This window comes from Rhinolophus sinicus, chromosome 14 (assembly GCF_057876585.1).
Source record: "Rhinolophus sinicus isolate RSI-liver-muscle chromosome 14, RSI-T2T, whole genome shotgun sequence".
NCBI lineage: Eukaryota > Metazoa > Chordata > Mammalia > Chiroptera > Rhinolophidae > Rhinolophus > Rhinolophus sinicus.
Genome location: NC_142514.1, coordinates 137,426,570 through 137,448,011, shown reverse-complemented (window position 1 = coordinate 137,448,011; position 21,442 = coordinate 137,426,570). Strand labels below are relative to the sequence as shown.

Sequence of the window (21,442 nt, the reverse complement as noted above, 5' to 3'; positions counted from 1 at the left end):
TGTATTATAGTTTTCCAAGAAGTTATAGTTGGAGGAAACTGAGTAAAGAGCATGTGGGATTTCTCTGTATTATTTCTTACATTGCATGTGACTCTATAATTATTTCAAAATAGAAGTTCAATTTAAAAAAGACAAGCAACAAAATAAGAGATTTTACAACATAAAATGAGAAAATACTTATCCAAAGAATTTCAACAAGGACAATATTAAAATGAGGAAAAGATTTGAAAAGATGTCACAAGAGAATAAAAACACAATGAAATACTACAACACACACCAAACTGGTCACAGTGAAATAGTCTGTCAATATCAAATGTTAGCAAGGATTGACTGAACAACATAAGGTTGAGCAATATGTATGAACTTCCACACTAGTGGGAGATGTAAATTGGTATAAGCCTTTTGGAAAACTCTTAGGCATTATTTTAAAAAGTTGACTATATGTATGTCCTATGGTCCAATAGTTCCACACCTAGGATATCTCCTAGGTAAATCTGTGCTAGCAGCATTGCTTTTCATAGCCCCAAATAGCAAATAACCCAAATGCTAATCAACAGAAGAATGAATAAAGAGCATCAGCATATTTATACTATTGAATAACACGGAGCAAAGGAAAATGACCAGACAGTAGACATACCAGACCTGCAGAATAGCATTTATTGGGGGAAATGAATGAATATAGGGGCAATACCAGATCTTGACACCCCATGTTGCTTATTCCATTTGGAATCAGCACACAGGAGTGAGAGGGCCCCTGGTCCTTGTATGAATGTAACTGAACAGTGTCTCCTAATCAACTCCCTCCCTGTTCACTGCCAATGAGGAAGGTTGTTTCTTCATAAAGAAGTCTGAAAACCATAGAGTGGCTGGCCTGACAAAGGCTATGATCCAATACCGGCATGACACGGCAGAACCGTGGCTTCTAGCCTTGTTCCATCATTTCAGCATCATACACCAGTTAGGAGTGAAAGGCTCTCTCCTGACCATACCAGGGGCAAAAGGCCAGACTTGATATGGCAGACAAGTGGCCTGACTAGCATTCTAGTAAAATTGATTTCCTTAAGCCTGTGGCTAGTTTCCATGGAACTTGAAGGCCAACTCCTTTTCTGGGAGGCCAGCCTACAGAGAATCTTGGGCAAGTTAACCCTTATTTCTCAACCACTGTAGTTCTCCACCTCCAGTGTGGTCTCTATGCATCATACCTGATTCCATCAGTAATATGTACCATTTCAACCTATAGGGAACTCTGGAGAATGGTCAATACAGCGACTAGGGCAGTGGTTCTTAAACTTTAGCTGTATCAGAATCACCAGGACTTATCTACAGATTGAAGGTCCACGGAGAGACCTGAGAATTTGCATTTCTGAAGACTGCTCGGGTAATGTTAATGCTGCCACATGTCAAAGGAACCACACTTTGCAATCATTAGAATAGGGAAAGCCATGAATAGCCCTCCCCTAAACCAGAGGTGGAGGGGGCTCAGAGTCAGACAGTAAGAGGTAACAGGGTTCTGATTTTCAGGTACATTAAATAACCTTACTCCTTTTTCCACGGGCAGAATAGATTATTCTACTTACCACTAATCATGATCCATAAACAATAGGCCGTGTTGATTAGGGCACAGGCAGCTCTTTGGCTGTTGGATGATAAAGATCAATTCTGTGGTCTAAATCCACCTTGATTAAAATAACAGTAACAACAATAATGAAAATGAAAGCACCCTAGCTAAGGAATCCAGGCTAATTGGCTGGGTGGTTAGAGTGGTCTCATTAGCTATTGAGCCTAGTGTAACTGGAAGATTTGCTATTATCTTCAGCCTCAATTAGCACCAAGAATAAGACTATGTAGTATCTACTAGTCTTTCCTCCCCACTGCCAACTGGGGAGTTTTCTCCTTTACATGTAGGCCAGGAGGTGGTTATGGAGGCCTAAGAAACCCAGAAAACATGAAACAGCTGGGTGATCACCTCAGGATTATAGGTCATGGTCACGAGAGGCAAACAAGTGAAGGCTGTTGGACCACAGAGCAAAACAGCTGAGAAGGGGCATGCTATCCAGTCCAGAGTCGTATATATGTGCACTGTGCGAACTTAAGGCCACGTTCCCAGTTACAGGGCTGAATAAAGGCTAACCAAGGCCTGTAGGATTGCTCCCCAGCCTTTAACAATGACCAAGAATCCTGTGTCATCCCAAGAGATAGAGGACGAACTAGACATGGAACCTAAGAGCCCACTGTTGACAGATTCACTGGCAGGTAGTGGGCAGTGGAACAAAAGTAGATCAATGTCAGGAAACACTGGAGTACTTTCTGCTTTCCTTTGCTGCATCCAGTAACTGATGATTGATCCAATTTTGTGACAGGTTAGGAAGGGAAACTGTGAATAAGGGAAGCCTAGAAGAATGGAATGGCCTTGGTGACAATCGCTGAAAGGATCCAAATACAAGATATTATGTACTTCCTCCAAACACCTCCCATGGTTTCAGGTATGTCCTTATTTCTGGTGACAGCCTTCTCCTGAAAGTACCTGTAACTTCTAGCCCAGCGCAATCGCCATTAACAGGAACCCAGGAGCAGCTCCTTCACCACCAATCTCCTTCCTCCATGGTCCCATAGTTGTTGGACTGCGTTTACTTATACCCAAGGGTGAAGACACCTAACGCAGTGCCCACGTGGCAAGGTACACAATACCATCAAATGCAAGATAAAGGTATTCGTGAGATGTCAGTTTGATGGGTCACCACTAGCCAGCCTCACAGAACAAGCAGTGCCTTCGGGTTGGTGTCTGCCCCCTCTTGGTACAGGATCTTGTGCAGACTTCCCAACGACCAAAGAGAATCAGAGTAGGAGACAAAATCTAGAGGTGTGGAAAGGAATATGTAGGTTCAGGGGATTGTACACAGTTGTACTTATCCAGTTAGTTCCCCACCCCTGATCTCCTCGGTCCTTAACAGATGGCTGAGAGCAGATAGACCCTTGCAGGGTGGGCTGGGCAGAATTCTAAGATAGCACCTCGATTTCAGTCTAATGAGACCCGGAGCAGAAAATCCGGCCATGCTGTGCCCAGAGCTCTGACATATAGAAACTGAGATAATTTGTGTTGTTAGCCACAATGTTTGTGGTAATTTGTTATATTAGCAATAGAAAAATAACACAAAGAGGATAGATGTGTTCAGGACCAGTATAGAATTAGACAAGCAGCAATTGTCTCTGAGTAGAGAGTTTCAGGATTTTCTTGCCTCCATAATCTGCAAGCAGTAAAGGCAGGGAAATATGCTGTGTTAAGCTGCCTGGGCACGAAGAATATTCCATTATCTGAGTGGATGTCCAGATATACCAGAATAAACAGTCATCCCGATAATGCTTAAATTGAGTGTTGGTAAGTTTACAGGACGACCAATGCTTCTGCTTTAGCATCCAACTAATCAGACAACGCTAAGATACCAGAGGGGCAATCAGCTAACAATTCCTCAGGCCTCATCAGACTAGCCAGTTTACCACTGCAATCGAAAAGTCAGGAGGTACAGTCTTTGGGTCTGTACCAAAGACTCTCATCTTCTGATGGGCCATACCATCATCTACCGTGTTTCCCCGAAAATAAGACCTACCCAGACAATTGGCTCTAATATGTCTTTTGGAGCAAAAATTAATATAAGACCAAGTCTTATTTTACTATAAGACCGGGAATATAATATAATATATAACAAATATAATATACAGGTATAATATAATGTAATATAATATATAATACGGGGTCTTATATAATATAAAATATAATATAATATATTATATTATATTATAATATATAATACTGGGTCTTATATTAATTGTTGCTCCAAAAGATGCATTAGACCTGATTGTTCGGGTAGGTCTTATTTTCGGGAAAACGATAACGTCCTTCTATATTACAAATAAGAAATCCAATTGTACTTGTTCTTTAAGTAACTGTATGGAGGATCTCCTGTGCCTTCGTATTTTTTTTCTACAAAACTATATTTGGGGTCCCCAATTTTATTACTTTTTGACCCCTTGACCTAAAAGTCACAACCACACAGCATTATAGGAGCCATCAGCTCCCTTAGTACCCCCTGGAGTTACCTCCTTCACCTGGAGGTGGGGGTGGGGAGTGTTCTGGTTAACTTTATGTGTCAACTTGATTGGCCACGGACGCCCAGTATATGGTTAAAGTCATTTCCAAGTATGTGTGTGAGGGTGTTTCCAGAAGAGATTAGCCTTTAAATTGGTGGCGTGAGTCACGTAGATGGCCCTTCCCGGTGTGAGTCGGCATCGTCCCGTTAGTTGAGGGCCTGAATAGAACAAACAGGTGGAGGAAGGCTGCTCTCTGTCTGATTGTGGAGCTGGGACATCAATCTTCTCCTGCCATTGGTGATCCTGGTTCTCAGAATCAGACTTTGAGTAAAATCTACACCACTGGCTCTCTGGCTGTCAGACTTTTGAACTACACCACTGGCTTAGCTGGGTCTCCAACTTGCAGGCGCAGATCATGGGACTTCTCAGCCTCCATAATTGCTTCAGCCAATACCTTATCATACACAAATACTGTGGCCCACTTCTCTTAGTTAATTTATATTTAAAAGTGTTAAGAAGAAAGAATACACATTGAAGTATATAGGGGTAAAGGAGCATTATATCTGCAACTTAATCTCAAATGGTTTGGGAAGAAAAACATATACATTTATTTTATAATATTGTTTTCTTAAGTTTGAGATTATTTCAAAAATTAGAAAAGAAAGGAAGGAAAAAAGGAAAGGAAGAAAGAAAGCCATAAACTCCAAGGAGAGTATTTTCATCTCCTTTTATTGAAGGAAATAAAACTTGTGCTGCAGAGGCAGGTAGGTACCTCAGAGCATGACAAGGTAGCCATAGGGCTGGCATGACAAGCCACAATGCTGGCCAGGGGTCCTACTATGGTGGGAGGACCAAAACCACAAAGATAGCAGGAGGTAGCAAACATCCCCAACACCCAGTGCAAGCATTTCCATTTGCAGAGAGCTTGGCCATGCATCGTGAAAACAGGGTCCCCTCACAGCTGGCAGAGGATCATCTCAGGCCACCAAATCCATCCAAAATAACATGTAGTCTCAGGTTTGGAGATCCTTCCCTTTGACCCAAAGATTCAGGCCATTAGAAGATCTGGGTTAATCTTTCAGCCTCTTATCCCAGATGGAAAAACAGACAGTTCTTGAAACATCGCATCAGTATAATTGGACAGGTGCTGATGTCCAGCCTTGTTCTAAAAGCAGCTACATTTTCTTTCCTGACTTCTCACACTGCTCTCACCGAGCATGTGCCCCAGGAAACTTTTCAATGTTCTAAACACGGACAGAGTGGGGGCAGTAGCCTAGGGGATGTAGGGAGTCAAAAGCCGCTACATAGCCAAGACCGTTTCACAAGAAATAGCACGGGGAACACTACTGGGTCAAGATCCTCCGAAACGGCTGCTAGAAGCACACACAAGGAAAAACGTGGTCGTGCTCGCTCCCATATCAGGATCGGCTGTGCCGAAGTCGTGGTCCAGGACGTTGGGCCATTTCATGTTCCTGGTGGATTATCAACCACCATGGCATTCCACAAGCTGTTCCAATTTTCACGTACAACAAGATGTCTAGGCAGTTCAGTCACAGAAAATCAAGCACTAAAGAAACCTCAACTGATTACAAATTGATAATGTTATAGAGCCCAAAATTTATATATCCAAGAACTGATTGGTCAGATGGTGAGGGAGGTGGTGTGTGGAAAAGAAGTAAGAGTCCAAGGGTTTATTCATATGTCCTTGATCATAAACCACCCTCATATCCATAGATTGGGAGGAAATTCCAAATTCCTTATTTAGAAACGGCCATCATTTGATTAGTCGGTTGCAGTTGTCTCCAATGCTGGACACATGGTTTTTAAGGAGCAAAGTCTCGAGAGTGCTAGACCAGGAAATGGGAGAAAGCAAGGCAAGGAAGAGAGGGTATCAGGAGTTGGAATTTCTGAAATGAGCTTTAATTTCATAGAAGGCTTGGCACGATGATGCTGGAGTGTGCGTGGTTTTAGTGATTGTTCTTGGCTGCCTCCTTTGCTGCAGCAATCAGTGGAGTGAGGCTGGAGAGGGGCTTGGCAATCTTCAGGAACTGATGCTAGAAAGGAAAACAAGAGCAAAAGACACATAACTATTTACCATTCTTCCTCAGTACCATCACAAGATGTTAAGGGCATCCATGTTTTATTAAGATGCTACCTAGAGAGCTCATATCAGCCCCAAATTGAAGGACATCTTTAAAAGATAATAAACCATTTTGGAAAACTATTTGGCAGCATCTGCCTACAGCTAAACACACCTGTGTCCTATGTCCCCGCAATTCCACTCCTAGGTATACTTCCAAGAGAAAGGAGTTTGTGTACCCACCAAAAGACATACACCAGAATGTTCATAGCAGTTTTCTTATAATAGTCATAACTGAAAAGAACCCAAATGTCCAAGAGAAGGGAAGAATGCATAATGTTATATTCATATAATACTATACAGAAAATTACACAGCAATAAAAAAATTATAGTTGATACACTGACAATAGGATGAATCTCACAAACATTATGTTGAGTGAAAAGAAGCCACATACAAGAGCGTTCAGATTGTATGATTCCATTTTACATTTGGTAAGACTAACCTATGGTGACAATCAGAATAACAGTTACCTCTAGAGGAAGACATTGACTAATCATGACCCAACGGTACGCATTTCAGGAGTACTAATCTTACAATTTGCTGTGCTATCCTTGAATCCAGTAAGGCTAATTAATCCAGTGATGATTAATTGCTTTCACTGAGCTGTACTTTGAGCCACACCCACCACTATTAAAGAAGATCAGTTTGGAGAAAACACCATACAGAAACTACATGTGCATTTTCAGTAAACCTGTGGAAAACAATTCTTTATGTAACTCAGAGCCTCTTAACTACAATTGATCTTACATTTAGTAGTGAAAAAATTTTGTGTATTGAGGATGTGGGATGTTTCTTCCATTTGATATACAGGGACTATTACATTTCCTTTTCTGTCCTGGCTACTAGGAAACTCAGGACCAAATTTTATATTAAACAAAACTATTTAACTCAAATGATTTGCATATTTGATTATTTTTCCATTCTTATAAGTCCCTTTTTAATTATATTGTATGTGTGTATAGACACACATATATATAGATACATATACACATGTTCTTTGCTAGAAGTTGCTTCAACTTCTTTTTGGACAGAAATAGGACATAAATAGATACTGAGAACAAGAAGTTACCATTACTATGAGAGGAATAAAAGATTTTGGCTCAATCATGAAGATATGAATTCCAACATAACATCCTATGTATTTCTGTCCATGTATGTGTTTGCATAGGAGAAACAGATGTGAAGCTTTCATTATTTAAGATTCCAAAAATCATGGTTTTGAATATTTATAATATACAGTAACAAGTTAAAGAGCCAATGTCATTAGATACGTGTTTCTGCTATTCTCCTCGAAGATGAGAAAGCAGCATAATCAAATAAATACCCAACTGGGAGCCTCAGTTTTCCTTCTCTGTATAATGAACAAAGTAGACTACATAAGCCCTAAGGACCTTCCAGTCTAACAAAGTAGACTACATAAGCCCTAAGGACCTTCCTAAGTACCTGACATATCACTCTGAGCCAAAATAGCAGTGGCCAAGAGCACACAAACTTGAGAGCCAAAGAAACAGGTTGAAATCCTGCATCCACTGTTTATCAGCTATGGATTCATAGAAAAGTTACTGAACACCTGACACCTCAGTTTCCTCATGCGTAAAAATGGGAATAACAGAAGCTATAACTCACAGGGTTGTTACAAAGAATAGATGAAAATAAATAAAGTCTTAGTGCCTAGAGTGTGGTAAAGAATCAGTGCAATGCATTTATTATTATATCAGGAAGAAAACTTTAAAGGGCACTAATCTTTCAATGACTATAATTTGGTACCTAATTAACAACAATATCTTCACCGATCACAGGCTTAGCATAGTATTTGCACATTTCCAAATGCCTAGGGTTTCCAGAACAAACCTCATATGAAAGGCAAAAGGATCCTATTATAAGGGGTTTTTAGTCCCGAAGGATTCTAGAGACTAAAGGATTACACTGGGCAGAACCCAGATCTCATATCTAACACACGAGTGCTCTGTAACCAGTAACCCCAATCATAAAGAAATGCTAAATATGTTCCAGAGGGTAATATTTCAATGACGCAATTTCATTCAATTCAACAAATATTTTCTAAATACAATTCTGAATTAGGTCCTAGGGATAAGAGGAGACCCAGAGATTAATAAGATAGAGGTTATAATCTAGTGGGAAAGACAGAGATGTTTACAACTAACTTTAATGCAGGGCAGTGTGGTTATGTCCTGCTCTGCCCTGCCCTGCCCTGCCCTGCTCAGTTGCTCTTGGTCCTCATAATAAAAAGGTAACTGACTACGCATGCCTACAGATTAATCACTATCAAAAGTTTCATGTGCTACTTAACAAATCACCATAGGCAATGTAGTAAAATAATACTAGTAATAAGAAATTGTACCTGACATATAAATGTTAAATACTAATGTGGTCTGCTAAAGGTAGCTTTTGCAACCATATGAAATAACTGTGCTATATATTCAGGATTAAGCAGGTGATAGTATAAAAGACTTGGCAACCCCCCAACTTAAGGCTTCCCCAAGCCTGGGAGAAATCACTGCCACCATCTGAGAGGGTTTCCAGTGGAAAAACTGGGAAGACTTGAAAAGCTGCACTCACTACTAACTGTGCCCTAAACTTATGTCCTCTGATATCCTTGACTGAAAATGTATCTTTTGAGCTTATCTCCCCATAAACTGTGACGTGTGTAATATTCGCATGTCAGAGAGCTTCTCCTCCCCAAGACACAAACTCTGCTAGACTACGTCAGACAGAACAAAAGAAGGGCTAACGAAGGATACAGGTAAAGTTCAACTGGAGCTCAGCAAGATTTTCAAGCTGAGACTAGGAGAATGTGTGATGAGTTTAACAGGCTGCGGAAGAGGCTAAGGGAGGAACATGAGCAAAGGCCCAGGATGAAGAAGGTTAGGGACCTAGGTCTACAGGTTGAGTGTAGAAAGTGGTAGGAGAGAAGCCTAGTTCTATAATAACCAGTACCTCACAGACAGAAATGAAGCAAAAAAGGCTTGGTTTAGCGATCCCATGAATCAGGCGCTTTCCTGCACAGAGGGGCAGTTACCTGCAGCAGCTCTTTAGCGGAACCCCTCTTCTCCACATCCATCTCAAGACAGCGGTTCAGAAAATCTCGGAAGATAGCTGACAGCTTCTCTGGATTCTGAAGTTCCGGGGTCCCATTGGTGGCAATGAGGTACAAGGCCTGGCAACACAAACGGAGAATCACCTTAGTTTCCAACTGAAGTTCTCTCTTGGTCCCAGACATGCCCTCTAGAAATATGGTCAGAGGCTTTCCTCCTCTAGCACACAAAGAGGCAGCTCTGCTATACTGGAAAGAATATGACCTAAGGATCGGGTTTAACATTCTTCCGGAACGGATTACGTTAAAAAACCGAGGTACCACTGTAATACGAACCTTTTCAGCATTCAGCACTTTAATTCACTAAGTGCTTACAAAAACACGACCTCACTTAATGACCACAATAACTGTGGGTAATAGGAATGACAGGAGGTAGCATCGCCATTTCACAAAGTCCAGACACATAAAGAGATGGTATGCCTGGGATCAAGCTATTCATATAAGCTCACGTGCTCTGACTCAAACCCCAGTCTTATTTCCATCACACCCTACTCATCTTCATTTTCAAGGCAATTCTAAATGAAGGTGGGGAAGATGAATGGTGTGTAGATTCAGAGGCAAAACTGGGACTAAAGGGAAGAAACTATAGAAGGTAGTTTCTGGACTCCTATGCCCAACTCTACTCAATATCTCCACTTGGCTATCTAACAAACATTTCAAATTAACACATTCAAAACCAACCATCATCCCATTTTACCTGCTCTTCAACCTTCTCAGTAAATGACAACTCAATTTTTTCTGCAATTAAGTTCCAAAATATTGTAGTCACTGTTGATTCCCCTTTCTCTGATCTCTCATTCATCTTATCAGCGGTACGTTCAAGATATTTCCTGAGTCCAACCATTCTTCACTTCTACTCCTACCAGTATAGTTCAAGTCACCCCTCTTGTCTGAACAATTACAATGGTATCTTATAGTCTGTTTTCCATAATGATTCTTTTACAACATAATCAGATCACATTACACCTCAGCTCAAAATCCTCCAATGGCTTCCAACCTCTTGGAGAATAAAAGCCAAGTTCTCACAAGGGCCACAAGGTCTTACCTGACCTAGCTCCCTGCTGGTTCTGTGACTTTGTCTACCATTCTCCACCCTGCACACCTACTTCCTTCGGGGACACTGTGTTCCTTGTTGTTCTCAACTCAAGTCCTCTGCATACTGATTCCTGGAAAACTCTTGGGTTAGATTAATCTCATGGCTCCCTCCTTTACTTTCTTTAGGTTTCTGCACAAATAACTTATAAGAGAGGACTTCTTTCTCTGCCCCAAATAAAACAGCACACTTCTCCCTCTTTCCCCAATTACTCTTTTAAACCCTTTACTCTGCTTTTTTTCATAGAACTTACTTTCTGCTACCATATAATAATTTGTTTTATTATCATTAGAACAGCTTCTTACACGATAGGAATTCAACCGTTGAATACTATAAATGAATGACTGCTAATATCCCTATTTTATCTTTGAGCATTTATACTTTAAATTCAACAATGCCCAGTTTTACCCAGAAAAGAGAGAGCTAGGTTGAAAGCCATAGAGAATAGCCTAAGTCCCATTTCCTGGGACTAAAGACAACAGCCCAAACATCTTGAAAAGGGACTAGTGACACTCACTCTCAGAGGGTTTTCATTGAGGTACGGGGGCTCCCCTTCAATCATTTCAATGGCCATGATGCCCAGGGACCAGATGTCAACCTTGGGCCCATAGGCCTTCCGTGTCACAACCTCTGGTGCCATCCAGTACGGGGTTCCCACCATGGTGCTCCGTTTGCTCTGCTCTGGGGTGATCTGGGCACAGAATCCAAAATCAGCTAGAAAAAGAAAAGAGAAGAAGGATTTGTATTTAGGGTACTCCTTCCATGAGTACTGACTGTGTGCCTACCCTTAGGTGTCAAGCTGTGTCTCACTCCCACCTGCCGCCATCCCTGTGTCTCCAAAGCTGGAGTCACCTAACTGCCACCTTCATAACCAGCTCCTAGCCTGTCCCCTGTTCGACACTGAAGAGAAGTTGGAAGAATGTGAGAAACATCACCTCGTGCCTCTCACCAGTCCTGGAGCCAGAAGGACTAAGCATTAAAGTCCAAGCTGCCCATTTTGGCCTTAATTCCTTGCCCCAATGCTGCGTTCTTCTTGAAAACCATTCCCATACCCCAAAATATGGCAACTAGGTCCTTGCTTTATTTCCTGGGCATGAGTCCCAGACTTAAACCCTAATCACCTACAGTCAGGCATGGCGCTGCTTTTATTAATTCTTCACAATGTACCCGGGAGAGAGCCTGCTAACAGTCTTCCCATACGCTGCCCATCCACCTACGACACAGCCTGTTTGTCGGGACTAGTGGTCCTAACGCTTTGGAACATGTTCTGCCTGAAGTTCATTTACATTACATTGCAGTTATATGTTTATTTAAATTATGAAGCCTTTGATAGAAAGGACTGTGTCTTCTTATTTTTTTAAATTCCCAGAGGATCTGGCATGTAATAGACATTTAATAAAAGTTTGTTGAATGAATGAATGACTGAATGACAGAACAACACTAACTCTTTTGTAATTACGTATTTCATGTCTCACGTATTAGACTGAGAACTACTTGAAGACAGGCAAAAGTACCTCATTGCCCATCAGAAGACCTAGCACACGGTGGGCATGCAGTAAACTTTTTTTTGGCTGAATGTATAAAATGACACCCTATATAGTGCTGAGTAATATAAAGATCCTGCATATCCCAGAAAATAAATAAAGACTCTCTGGTGAGTCTTGTAGCTAGTATTAGAGGAATACCATCCCGTAGGAGCCAGGGTCCCACAGAGAAGTATCATCACTCCTACTCACTTAGCTTGACTGAGCCATCCATTCCCAACAGGATGTTGTCACTCTTGATATCTCTGTGAATGACCTGGTTGGAATGCAGAAACTCCAAGGCCTGCAGGCACTATTGAAGTGATGTGGGCAGAGGGAGAAAGAAAGGATATGTAATACGAAGACTTAAAGAAAATCAGGAAAATCGACTTATCCAACCTCCCCATTCTATGACAAAGAAAGTGAGGCCCCAACGAGTAAAAAGACTTGCTCCAAATCAGTGGCACAGACAGGTCTAGAGCCTCGTCTTCTGTCTCCAGACAAAGCATTCTTTCAATACTCCATGGTGCCTTATACCTTTCTTACAATATACCTTATTTATTATACTTTATTATGATATACCTTGTAAGAGTTTTCTTTAAGTGCATGAGTTCCTGCAATATATTTTGGAGTGTGTGGTTTTTTTTGTTTGTTTTTTAACAGAGGGTTAGATACTTGGCTAAGAACCTGCCAAGAAAAACTACTTTGTTAGAATGGAAAGGATTTTGTAATGATAAAACTAGAGGAAAGTGACAAATAAGAATCATATCTGGGAAACTAGGCATATGGAAGTGCTATCAGAAGCAGTGAAGTTAGGAGGATAATCTTACTTTTGTGAGGAGATACTTTATACTGTTTTGAGTATGCTGAATTTCTATACCTATTAACATTTGTAGACAAATGTCCAACAGGCAATTGAACAAGAGTCTTAAGTTCTATACAGAGGTCTGGACTTGAGATAAGTACTTACAAGTCGTTTGTGAAGAGATGATTTTTTTTTTTTTTTTTAAAGTTACAGAAATGGTTGGAACTGGCAAATGTCATAGAAGAGGAGAAAGAAAAGAACCTTGGAAAACACCTATATTTAGCAAGCAGAATGAGTGACACAGAGATTGAATAGAACAAGGAAAGTGCCTGGTTTTGCCACTTGCCTGATGAACAAAATCATTCTAGACAAATCATTTATTCTCTCTGGGTTTCTATTTTTCCATCTGTAAAATGTGGGGATCAGAAAAGATAACTTCAGGATTGCTACTAAATCCAGTAGTTCAAGTCCAGAACCCAAAGCTAAAATTTTAGAAGCTTCTATCAACTAAAAAATACTGAAGATGCAAACCAATTGGAATATGCTACTTAAATGTTCTCAAATTAATATACTTCCTTTCTTAAAATACTGCATTAGTGGTACAGAAAAGAAGTCAGATCTCCTAAGAATCCCAAGCCTGTGTTAATTCCATTAATTTATTGTGTTTGTTCTAGATCCCAGGGTTTTTCATGCAAAGGTGATCATATTTTCTAGGACAGGATTGACGTCACATGATTTTATGTTTCCTAATATTGATTAAATATACAACTATATAATTTCATCTGTATGCCTCCAGATCTTGCATCATCACCCCCAACCACTCTATTAGACTCATCCCCATAAAACTCTGAATTTAATGTAATCATTTAATCTTCTAGTCTTTTCCCAAGTCCCAAACTTTTCTATGATTGGGCTATGGGAAAGTTCCAAGCTCATATCAGCAAAACCCCAATATCCTCAACTTCTCTGAATATTTACTTCATCTTCTTGCTCTAATGAAAATGTGGTTACCCCGTGAAGACACTGCTTCTCCTAGAGCCCTCGTGGAGGGGATTTTTTCCCCTTCTTATACCAGCATATTACAGGCCGTAGACATTTAATAGCAATGAGGAGAAAGGAAAAATACCAATTTAAGCTTTGTTTTCTATTTCTTTTGCCTGGACGTATTCCACCCTACATTTTTTCTTGGCTTGCTTTTACATATTATTCAGATCTTTATACAAATCTATGCAACACCTTCCCTGACGACTAAAATAGTACTTCTTCTGTCACTACCTTCTTACTCCACATCATAGGAAACTTCTTAGCATATGAAGAAAGCAGAATAAAAACATGATTAAAATAGCTATCCATATAATAGAGAAAGAAAATATTACAAAGTGTTTATAGCAGTTATCTTTAAGGATTGAAACTATAAGTGACTACACACATGCACACACACACACACCTACATATATTTGGGACTTTCTAATTTTTCTACAATGGGTATATAATTTTATAATCAGAATTATCTTTAAAGAAAAAAATCATGGTGATAGAAATTGCAAAACAGGTATAATAAGAGAATGATGGGAGAGTCTAACTAATTTCTCCCATCTCCACAGTGCCCAGGCTGAGATTCCATCAGGTGCAGAACTTTCACAGACATAGACATGGAGCCACCTCCTGCTCAAGGCAGGTTAGCCATTGGCCTTACCTCGCGGCACACAGCTGCAATCTGGCCTTCATCCATGCAGGTTTCCGTCACCACGTCTGTCAAAGAACCTCCAGCCAAGTATTCCATGACAACCCACAGCTCATCTCCCACGAGGTAACTGTAGGAGGAAGTACACATAAAGGTTGAGAAAGAACAGAGTACATTGAGTCATAGCACTGGATTTCAAAGACGAAGCATATACACAGAATGAACCTACATTTCCATCAGATCTGGAAGAGTCTAGGGTTCTTTTTTCTGGGGAAAACCAGAATTTGGGAGACAGAATTACTAACTTGACATCTCCTAAGGATTCACCTGGAGAAAACAAAGCCGATTGTTCTGTGAAGCCCCAAAGGGCATAACTGAAGATCTTCAACTATGTTGAAGATATGAAAAGTAAAATTATATTTCATCACAACACAAAGTAATGTTTCCTAAAATTAGGCATGATTCCCACACCGCTAGAAGCATCCGAGCAGAGAGCTCCCAACCATTTGACAAAGATGGGATTTGAAGTCCATGTAACCAATCTTAGGGAAACTCACTAACCCTCCTTGCGAGTTCTACTAGATCTGAGATCCATGAGACCAAGCACTGGGTCTTGTTCAAAGACTCTATCCCCAGAGTCCGGCACAGTAGATGCCAATATTTACTGAATAAATCAATGAGCAAAATAAAATATAACTATAAATATTAAATGAAACAATGGCTATAAAAGCTATTTAAAAGCTATGGAGTGTTATCCACATAGTGAATATGCCGACACTGATTTCCATCTTGAGTGTCTCTGATTCTAGGAATGGCATGAATCCAGCAAGAGCTGCAGAGCCAAAGCCTCTTCTGCCATTTAGTACTAGATCCCTAAAGAGCTTATGGGGCTGACACATGAATGAGAACCAATAGTGTGACTCAGGGATTGGATCACTCAGTCCTGTTATGTGATAAATAAAAAGGTCACTTTGCCTGTCTGGTTAGTACCCGCAGCTGTAGAGTAAGACAAATAAAAACAAGGACAGCCCAGAACCCCACACACTATTCTGCTAGTTTCAGACAAAGAAGCTAGGTTGGATTGGCTTGAGCTGTGTGGTATGTCACCTCATATTCATCCTGACAGTAGGATGACTGCTGTGTAGATGGGGAGACTACTGGAAAAATACAAATGGTCTCAGGCAAAGGGTAACGTTTGAGTCTTATTCTCGTGACTGTGAATCTAGTACGCCTTCCGTAAGATTCTGTATTCTTTATCATTAGAAGTCTTGTGTCTTGTAGGTTTTTTTTTTTTTTAATTTCCATAAAGAATAAATAGGACAAAGTAAGTCTTTATTCAAGAATCTATTTTGACCAAGAAGCTTATGGGGACTTGGACCAGAAGAGAATTCAGGACCAGGTAAAAAGCCCTCCGCCGGCCTGATCCTGTTTCCTTGCTAACCAACTGACCAAAAAAAAAAAAAAAAAAAAAAAGCACATTTACGGCCTTTCACTCAGCACATCAAGAAGACATCTGTCAACTTGGACTGATAGAGGGAAGAAATAGGAGGGGCCGAGAGATGACCTCTGGACACTGACGAGGCAGAGCCCATCAACCGGGGCCCAATACATCCCTGTCAGAGCTACGACAGCGCAAGTCCAGAGGCAGCTTGTCTCTAACACTTGGTGGCTACCACACACTGTGCCAGGTACCTTCAAACACCACATCTCCAGGTAAAGCCTCAGACCACCACATATTGGAGAAGAACAAACATGGATGGAGTTCTCCTCTGGGACAACTCACGAAAACCAGACTTTCAATTGGATTCGGTTGGTGCAAAAGTCGTTGTGGTTTTTGCTATCATTCTTAACCTTTCAAACCACAATGACTTTTACACCAACCTCATAATACTTTCCCTGAGTGCTCCAGTTAAGGCCACCACTTCTGTCCTCCCGCAGCGGCTCCCACATCCTTTTTTTCTACAGCAGACTAGGAGCTATTTGAGGGCAAGGACTGAGCTTTATTTACTTCTGATTCCATATCAATAAACAATACTTATCAATCTTCTAATCCCACTCCCAGACACAAATTTCTTCAACAACACGGTCATGCATTTTACTGTTTAGATACCGCCCGTGAGGAGGAAGTCATTATTTTATGAGCATGCCATACCCTTATTGGGCAGCTTTCATTTTTCTTTATCCTGAGTCCCGTATAAACAGAAATCTGGTATCTTTATTGTCTGCAGTAGTTTGTCCAAGCTATATTCTCTGTATAATAAGTTCTTGAAAGAGATGGGATGGTAATAACTTCCAGAGAATTCTTCAGAGCCATTCAAACCCACATCATAGACAATCATCCCCCAAAGGAAGGCTTTGTTCTCTACAGCTATCAACATCATACACGGGAAAAGTCAAAGTCCTTTTTAAAGACACTGAAGCTTACCAATTTTTTGGATGCAGAATAAGAAATCTGGCAGAAATGAAATCTGGTTGGCAACGTGATATAAATAGTAAAGGAATTAGAGTCCAAGACTTAGTTCAATATCACCTCTATCTGTGATATCTTTGAAACCTGGGCAAGAAGCTCACTTTCTTTTTTCAGAGAAAGGAGAAAACATGATATGATGGAAAGCACATGGAAGTTGGTGCTAGGAATATTCAAATCCCAAACTCTCATTTGCTACTTACTGGCTTACTGGTCTTGACTGGTTATTAACATCTATCAACCTCAGTTTCTTCATCTGTTAAACACAGATAATAAACCCTACCTCACAATGAGATACTGTTCACGAAAGCACTTAATAAAAAGTAAAGCATAACACAATGCTATAGTAGCTACAACCTTACTATATTGAAGAACAAAACTGTGATGGGCTGGAACAATGGGCTGCAGTAATCCACACGGGATTTAATGAAGACAACTAAAAAATTCTACGTTACCAGTTTAAGGCAAATACATGTAAAGAAAAGGATCAGAGATTTTAACAGACTACAAACTTACTAGGAGTCAACAATGAAGTAGGCCCCCCCCAAAAAAAAAAACACACACAATGAATGAAATCATTAGGTTGTGATGAGTTTAGAACAACAGAGAAGTCCCATTGTCTCCATACTGGTCAAATCTCAAATGAAAATACTGAGTGTCACATTTTGTGAGGATACAGACAAACTAGAAGTTATTCAGGAGGGTGAAACAGGATAAGGAAAGATTTCGGATGCAGAATGATTTAAAGACCTACACGTTGAATCAGGCAGATAGGCGGGAGAACTTCCTGAGACAGAACAAACAGTACTAGGATGAGCTGTCAGGAGCTAGAGGGTGGTAGGGCTCAGCCTAACCCAGATAGACTGTACAGCAATCAGAGGTGTCCAGTGGTACGCAGGGTCAGTGGCAGAGAGCTAAGCATCATGCGAGATTCTTAAATGGAGGCAGTTCTGAGTGTTGGTGTTTCCTTGTCTGTTAACAGCTGCACCATCCATCAGTCCCAAGGGCCCTAGCTCTCTGACAGTGCCTATCACTCCATACCTGTCCAAGTAGTTCACAATATTTGGGTTCTTATTTTCCCTCATGACCAGGATCTCATTAATAATCAGCTCTTTCTTCGGCTGCTGCTGAAGGTTCATCTGCTTAATGGCCACCTGAAATTAAAGTACATTCAATATGCAGTTAGAGTTCCCCAACATTTACTGAGCACCTCCTAAGTACCAGACCTGAAACACTAAGGAGACAGAGATGAGTAAGATACGGTCTTCCCCTTGAGGAAGTCACTCTGACCTGGGGTGCTCCATGTGAGGTCTCCAGACCAGCAATATCAACATTATCCGGTAACTTGTTGGAAATGAACATTTTCAGGCCCAACCCAGACCTATTAAACCAGAAACTCTAGGTTTTAATAAACCCTCCAGGTGACCCTGATGTGCACCACAGTCTGAGAATCCAACTTGCTACTAAATAAAATCTTTATATTAGAAAAATACTTTCTAAAAATCACAATATTACAGAGGTACGCTGTAACAGAAGTCCATACAAAGTGCTACAGAAACACAAAATAGGGCAGGAACTCTTTTCACTGGCAATGCAGAGAGGCTTCAGGAAGGGGCAAATGACTTTTTGAACTTGGTATGGAGAAGTAAATAAGAGTTGACCAGGTTAAGAGAGAAGAGAAAAAGGGGATGCGATCCCTATAATATTTATGTATGAGAAAGATCTTGGTAGGCGTTTTGTCTATAGAAATAAACAAATTTCCACATAATAAAAACATAAGGTATATGTTAGTTTCCAAGGCATTTGTGCCTGAACTTCTTGTGTATTTGTCAGGTACTATGTAAGGTATTCTTAAGCGTATTTCATTTAATCCTGAGAGATACCCTATGAGATAAGCATTACTACTGACCCCTTTTGACAGACAAGGAAATGGTGATTCGGACAGGATACGTGACTTGCATACACAGCTATTCAGCTAGCAAAAAAGAATTAGAACGCTCAAAAGTGATGCCAATTTATCCTGCACACACGACCAGATTAATCTTCCCCCACAGCACACATCTGATAACACTTCCCCTGCTGAAAAAACATAGATGGTTCCTGTTTTGCCTAGCGGGGCTCCTCAGCCTAACCTTCTAAGTTCTCATGATCCGACCACAGCTTACTTCCCACTGTATTCCGTCATATACTCCATGATCTGAGCTTCTGCCCCTTTGGAATATCTTCCATCCTATTCACATGTTCAAAAGCTACTTATATACTTTGTATCAGGCCAAAAGAAACCTCATTCTCTGGACCAGATAGGCTTTTCCCTTCTTTGAAGCCCCATAAGCTCATATTTAAACCTTTCTTATGAAACTTAGCACATTCTGCCCTATATGATTAGCTAGCATGTGTACGTCTAGAAGCTTGAGAGTTCATTTGAAAGCTCTGAATCCCTGGTGCCAAGCACAGGGCCTGACACACAATGGGTGCTCAACAAATAATTTGTGCAAATGAAGAAGGAAAGAGAGACTTCAGTGGGTTGACAGGTATTTTTAACCCACAAGCGGCATGAGCAATGGGTTACTCTACCCCATAGGAGTAGACTTTAAATGATACGATGAATGTTCATTTCCTAGAGATATTTTCTGTTTTTCAGTTTAACAGACAAGAACATGAACGCCTACTAGAACAACTAAGTTAGTCTTTCCAGAAGCAGCAAGAAGGGTAAAGGATGAATAATTCAAATTTTTCTAAGGAAAAAAAACCCTGACTCTATTATTTATTCAAGTCAAGTATGGACAGTTTTTCTACAGATACAATTCATCAATAGCAATAGAAATGATTCTTTTAAACACTTTGAGCACCTCCATTCCCTACCCCAAGTGAGAAAAAATTGCTTTAAAAGCGGGTCTCCTATCAGGTTAGGCTTCTGAGCTGGCTGCAGCTTTCTCTTATTCACAGATGATGAGCTTTTGCTAATGTCTGTAGGGTAACACACTGACCTACAGACATTATGTTAACACGTTGTATATGGCGGGGTTTAAATCCCTCGTGAAGATTCTCATGATCCGTACGCAACGTGTTAAGTATAGCAAGCCCTGTAACACACGGTAAGGTCTGGAGCCGAACGAGTACCTCTGGTGTTCCTCGGGCTATCGTGGAGGATGGGATGGTGCTTACGAACCTCACAGAGGTCACTGCCAGCAGCAGAAAGGAAGAAGAGAGGATGGCAGGCAGAGGATAGCAGAGGCAGTGGCAGGACACCAGGCGACCTTCTCAATAGCTACTGACTGACTACAGCCTAGTTCAATGCCTGTCTAATCAGATCCTTCCTACTTAGGCCACCAGATAGCACTCCTGTAACTGAAAGAGAACTGGCCTTGAAACTCTGAGGATCTAAGTTCTGGGGCTGAGTTTGTCCCTTCCTGACCTTGACCAATCACAAGCTCTCTAAGCCTCGGTCTTTTTATCAACACACTGAGGGTAATAACACCAACCTTGATGCCCTTCCTCAAAGGATCATTCTGAGGACTAACTGAGATAGTGGCCAGTGTGTTACTCATAGAAAAAAGAAATCTAAGTAATCAAGTAAGGCATCCATGAAAATGCGAATCCTCGTAATAACTGCCTTGGATGAGTACCTGGCACAGAGCAGCAAGAATGACAACAGCAGCAGGAACAACAGCCAAAACCAGGTACCCTCCCGCCACTACTATTTACTGAACGCCTACTGTGTGCCAGGTGCTATGTTAGGTGCTCTACCTACATTATCTCAGTAAGACGTAACAACAACTCTGCCAAGCAAAAATCATTATCTACGTAAGGAAATCGAGGCTTAAGACTTGCAAGCAAACTGCCCAAGGTCATAGTCAATGCTCACGGGTCCAGATGATTCCAAAGCCTCTTCCAGTCTATTCTATCACACACATTCCCTCCAAAACTGGGCTTGAGAAATAATTGTTGGATCTGTAACTGGAAGACTTCCCAGCATTAACACGCTAAACTTCCTGTATGTGGCAGACGACAGCTCGGTGCTACCGAGCTGGAGACTTCCCCCTAAGCATCACTCACAAAGACTCAGCGCATCTGGCCAGCTCCACTAAAGATTGATACTCCCTGGGGCAGGAAATGCAGCTTTCCTGACCACGCTGCATTAGCCACCCTAATGGACTCGCTGCCATTCATAGCTTGGTAACCACAAGGCAGCCCATAGGGAAGTCAAGTTTCTGTTTCCCGTGGGCAGCTTCTCACACACGCAGCCGCCTGCCCTTCCAGGAACTGCCCATCATCACCCTGCCTCCCCTCAATGGCTGGAAGGCCCCAGAGGCCAGAAACATGACAAGGGGCCCTAGTGCCTCCCCTGAGCGCTGCTGTGGCCTTGCAGCCCAGAAAGCACAGGTTTAGGTTTTAGAATCAAACGTTTCTAACCCAGTGCTTGCTAATTGTACAACCCTGCAAAGGTTATGTAAACTCCCTGAGCCCCAAATTCCTCATCCGTAAAAAGGAAATGACATTACCTACCTCATAGGGTTCTTTGTAGGGT

The 21,442-nt window shown here is 41.1% G+C and overlaps 1 protein-coding gene across 8 annotated transcripts in view; it reads right to left on the bottom strand.

The window, feature by feature from the left end:
* Window positions 1-4,798: 4,798 nt before the first annotated feature.
* Window positions 4,799-21,442, bottom strand: part of PAK1 (p21 (RAC1) activated kinase 1) — a 134,010-nt gene continuing 117,366 nt past the window's right edge. For all 8 annotated transcript variants that reach the window (XM_088791553.1, XM_088791551.1, XM_088791554.1 and 5 more), the window contains 6 exons: window positions 17,956-18,068; window positions 14,460-14,577; window positions 12,172-12,271; window positions 10,953-11,149; window positions 9,268-9,405; window positions 4,799-6,140 (listed from right to left, as the gene is read on the bottom strand). In XM_088791553.1, the coding sequence (XP_088647679.1) occupies window positions 6,054-6,140; window positions 9,268-9,405; window positions 10,953-11,149; window positions 12,172-12,271; window positions 14,460-14,577; window positions 17,956-18,068 (753 nt within the window). In that variant the 3' untranslated portion in view covers window positions 4,799-6,053. The remainder of the gene's footprint in view (window positions 6,141-9,267; window positions 9,406-10,952; window positions 11,150-12,171; window positions 12,272-14,459; window positions 14,578-17,955; window positions 18,069-21,442) is intronic.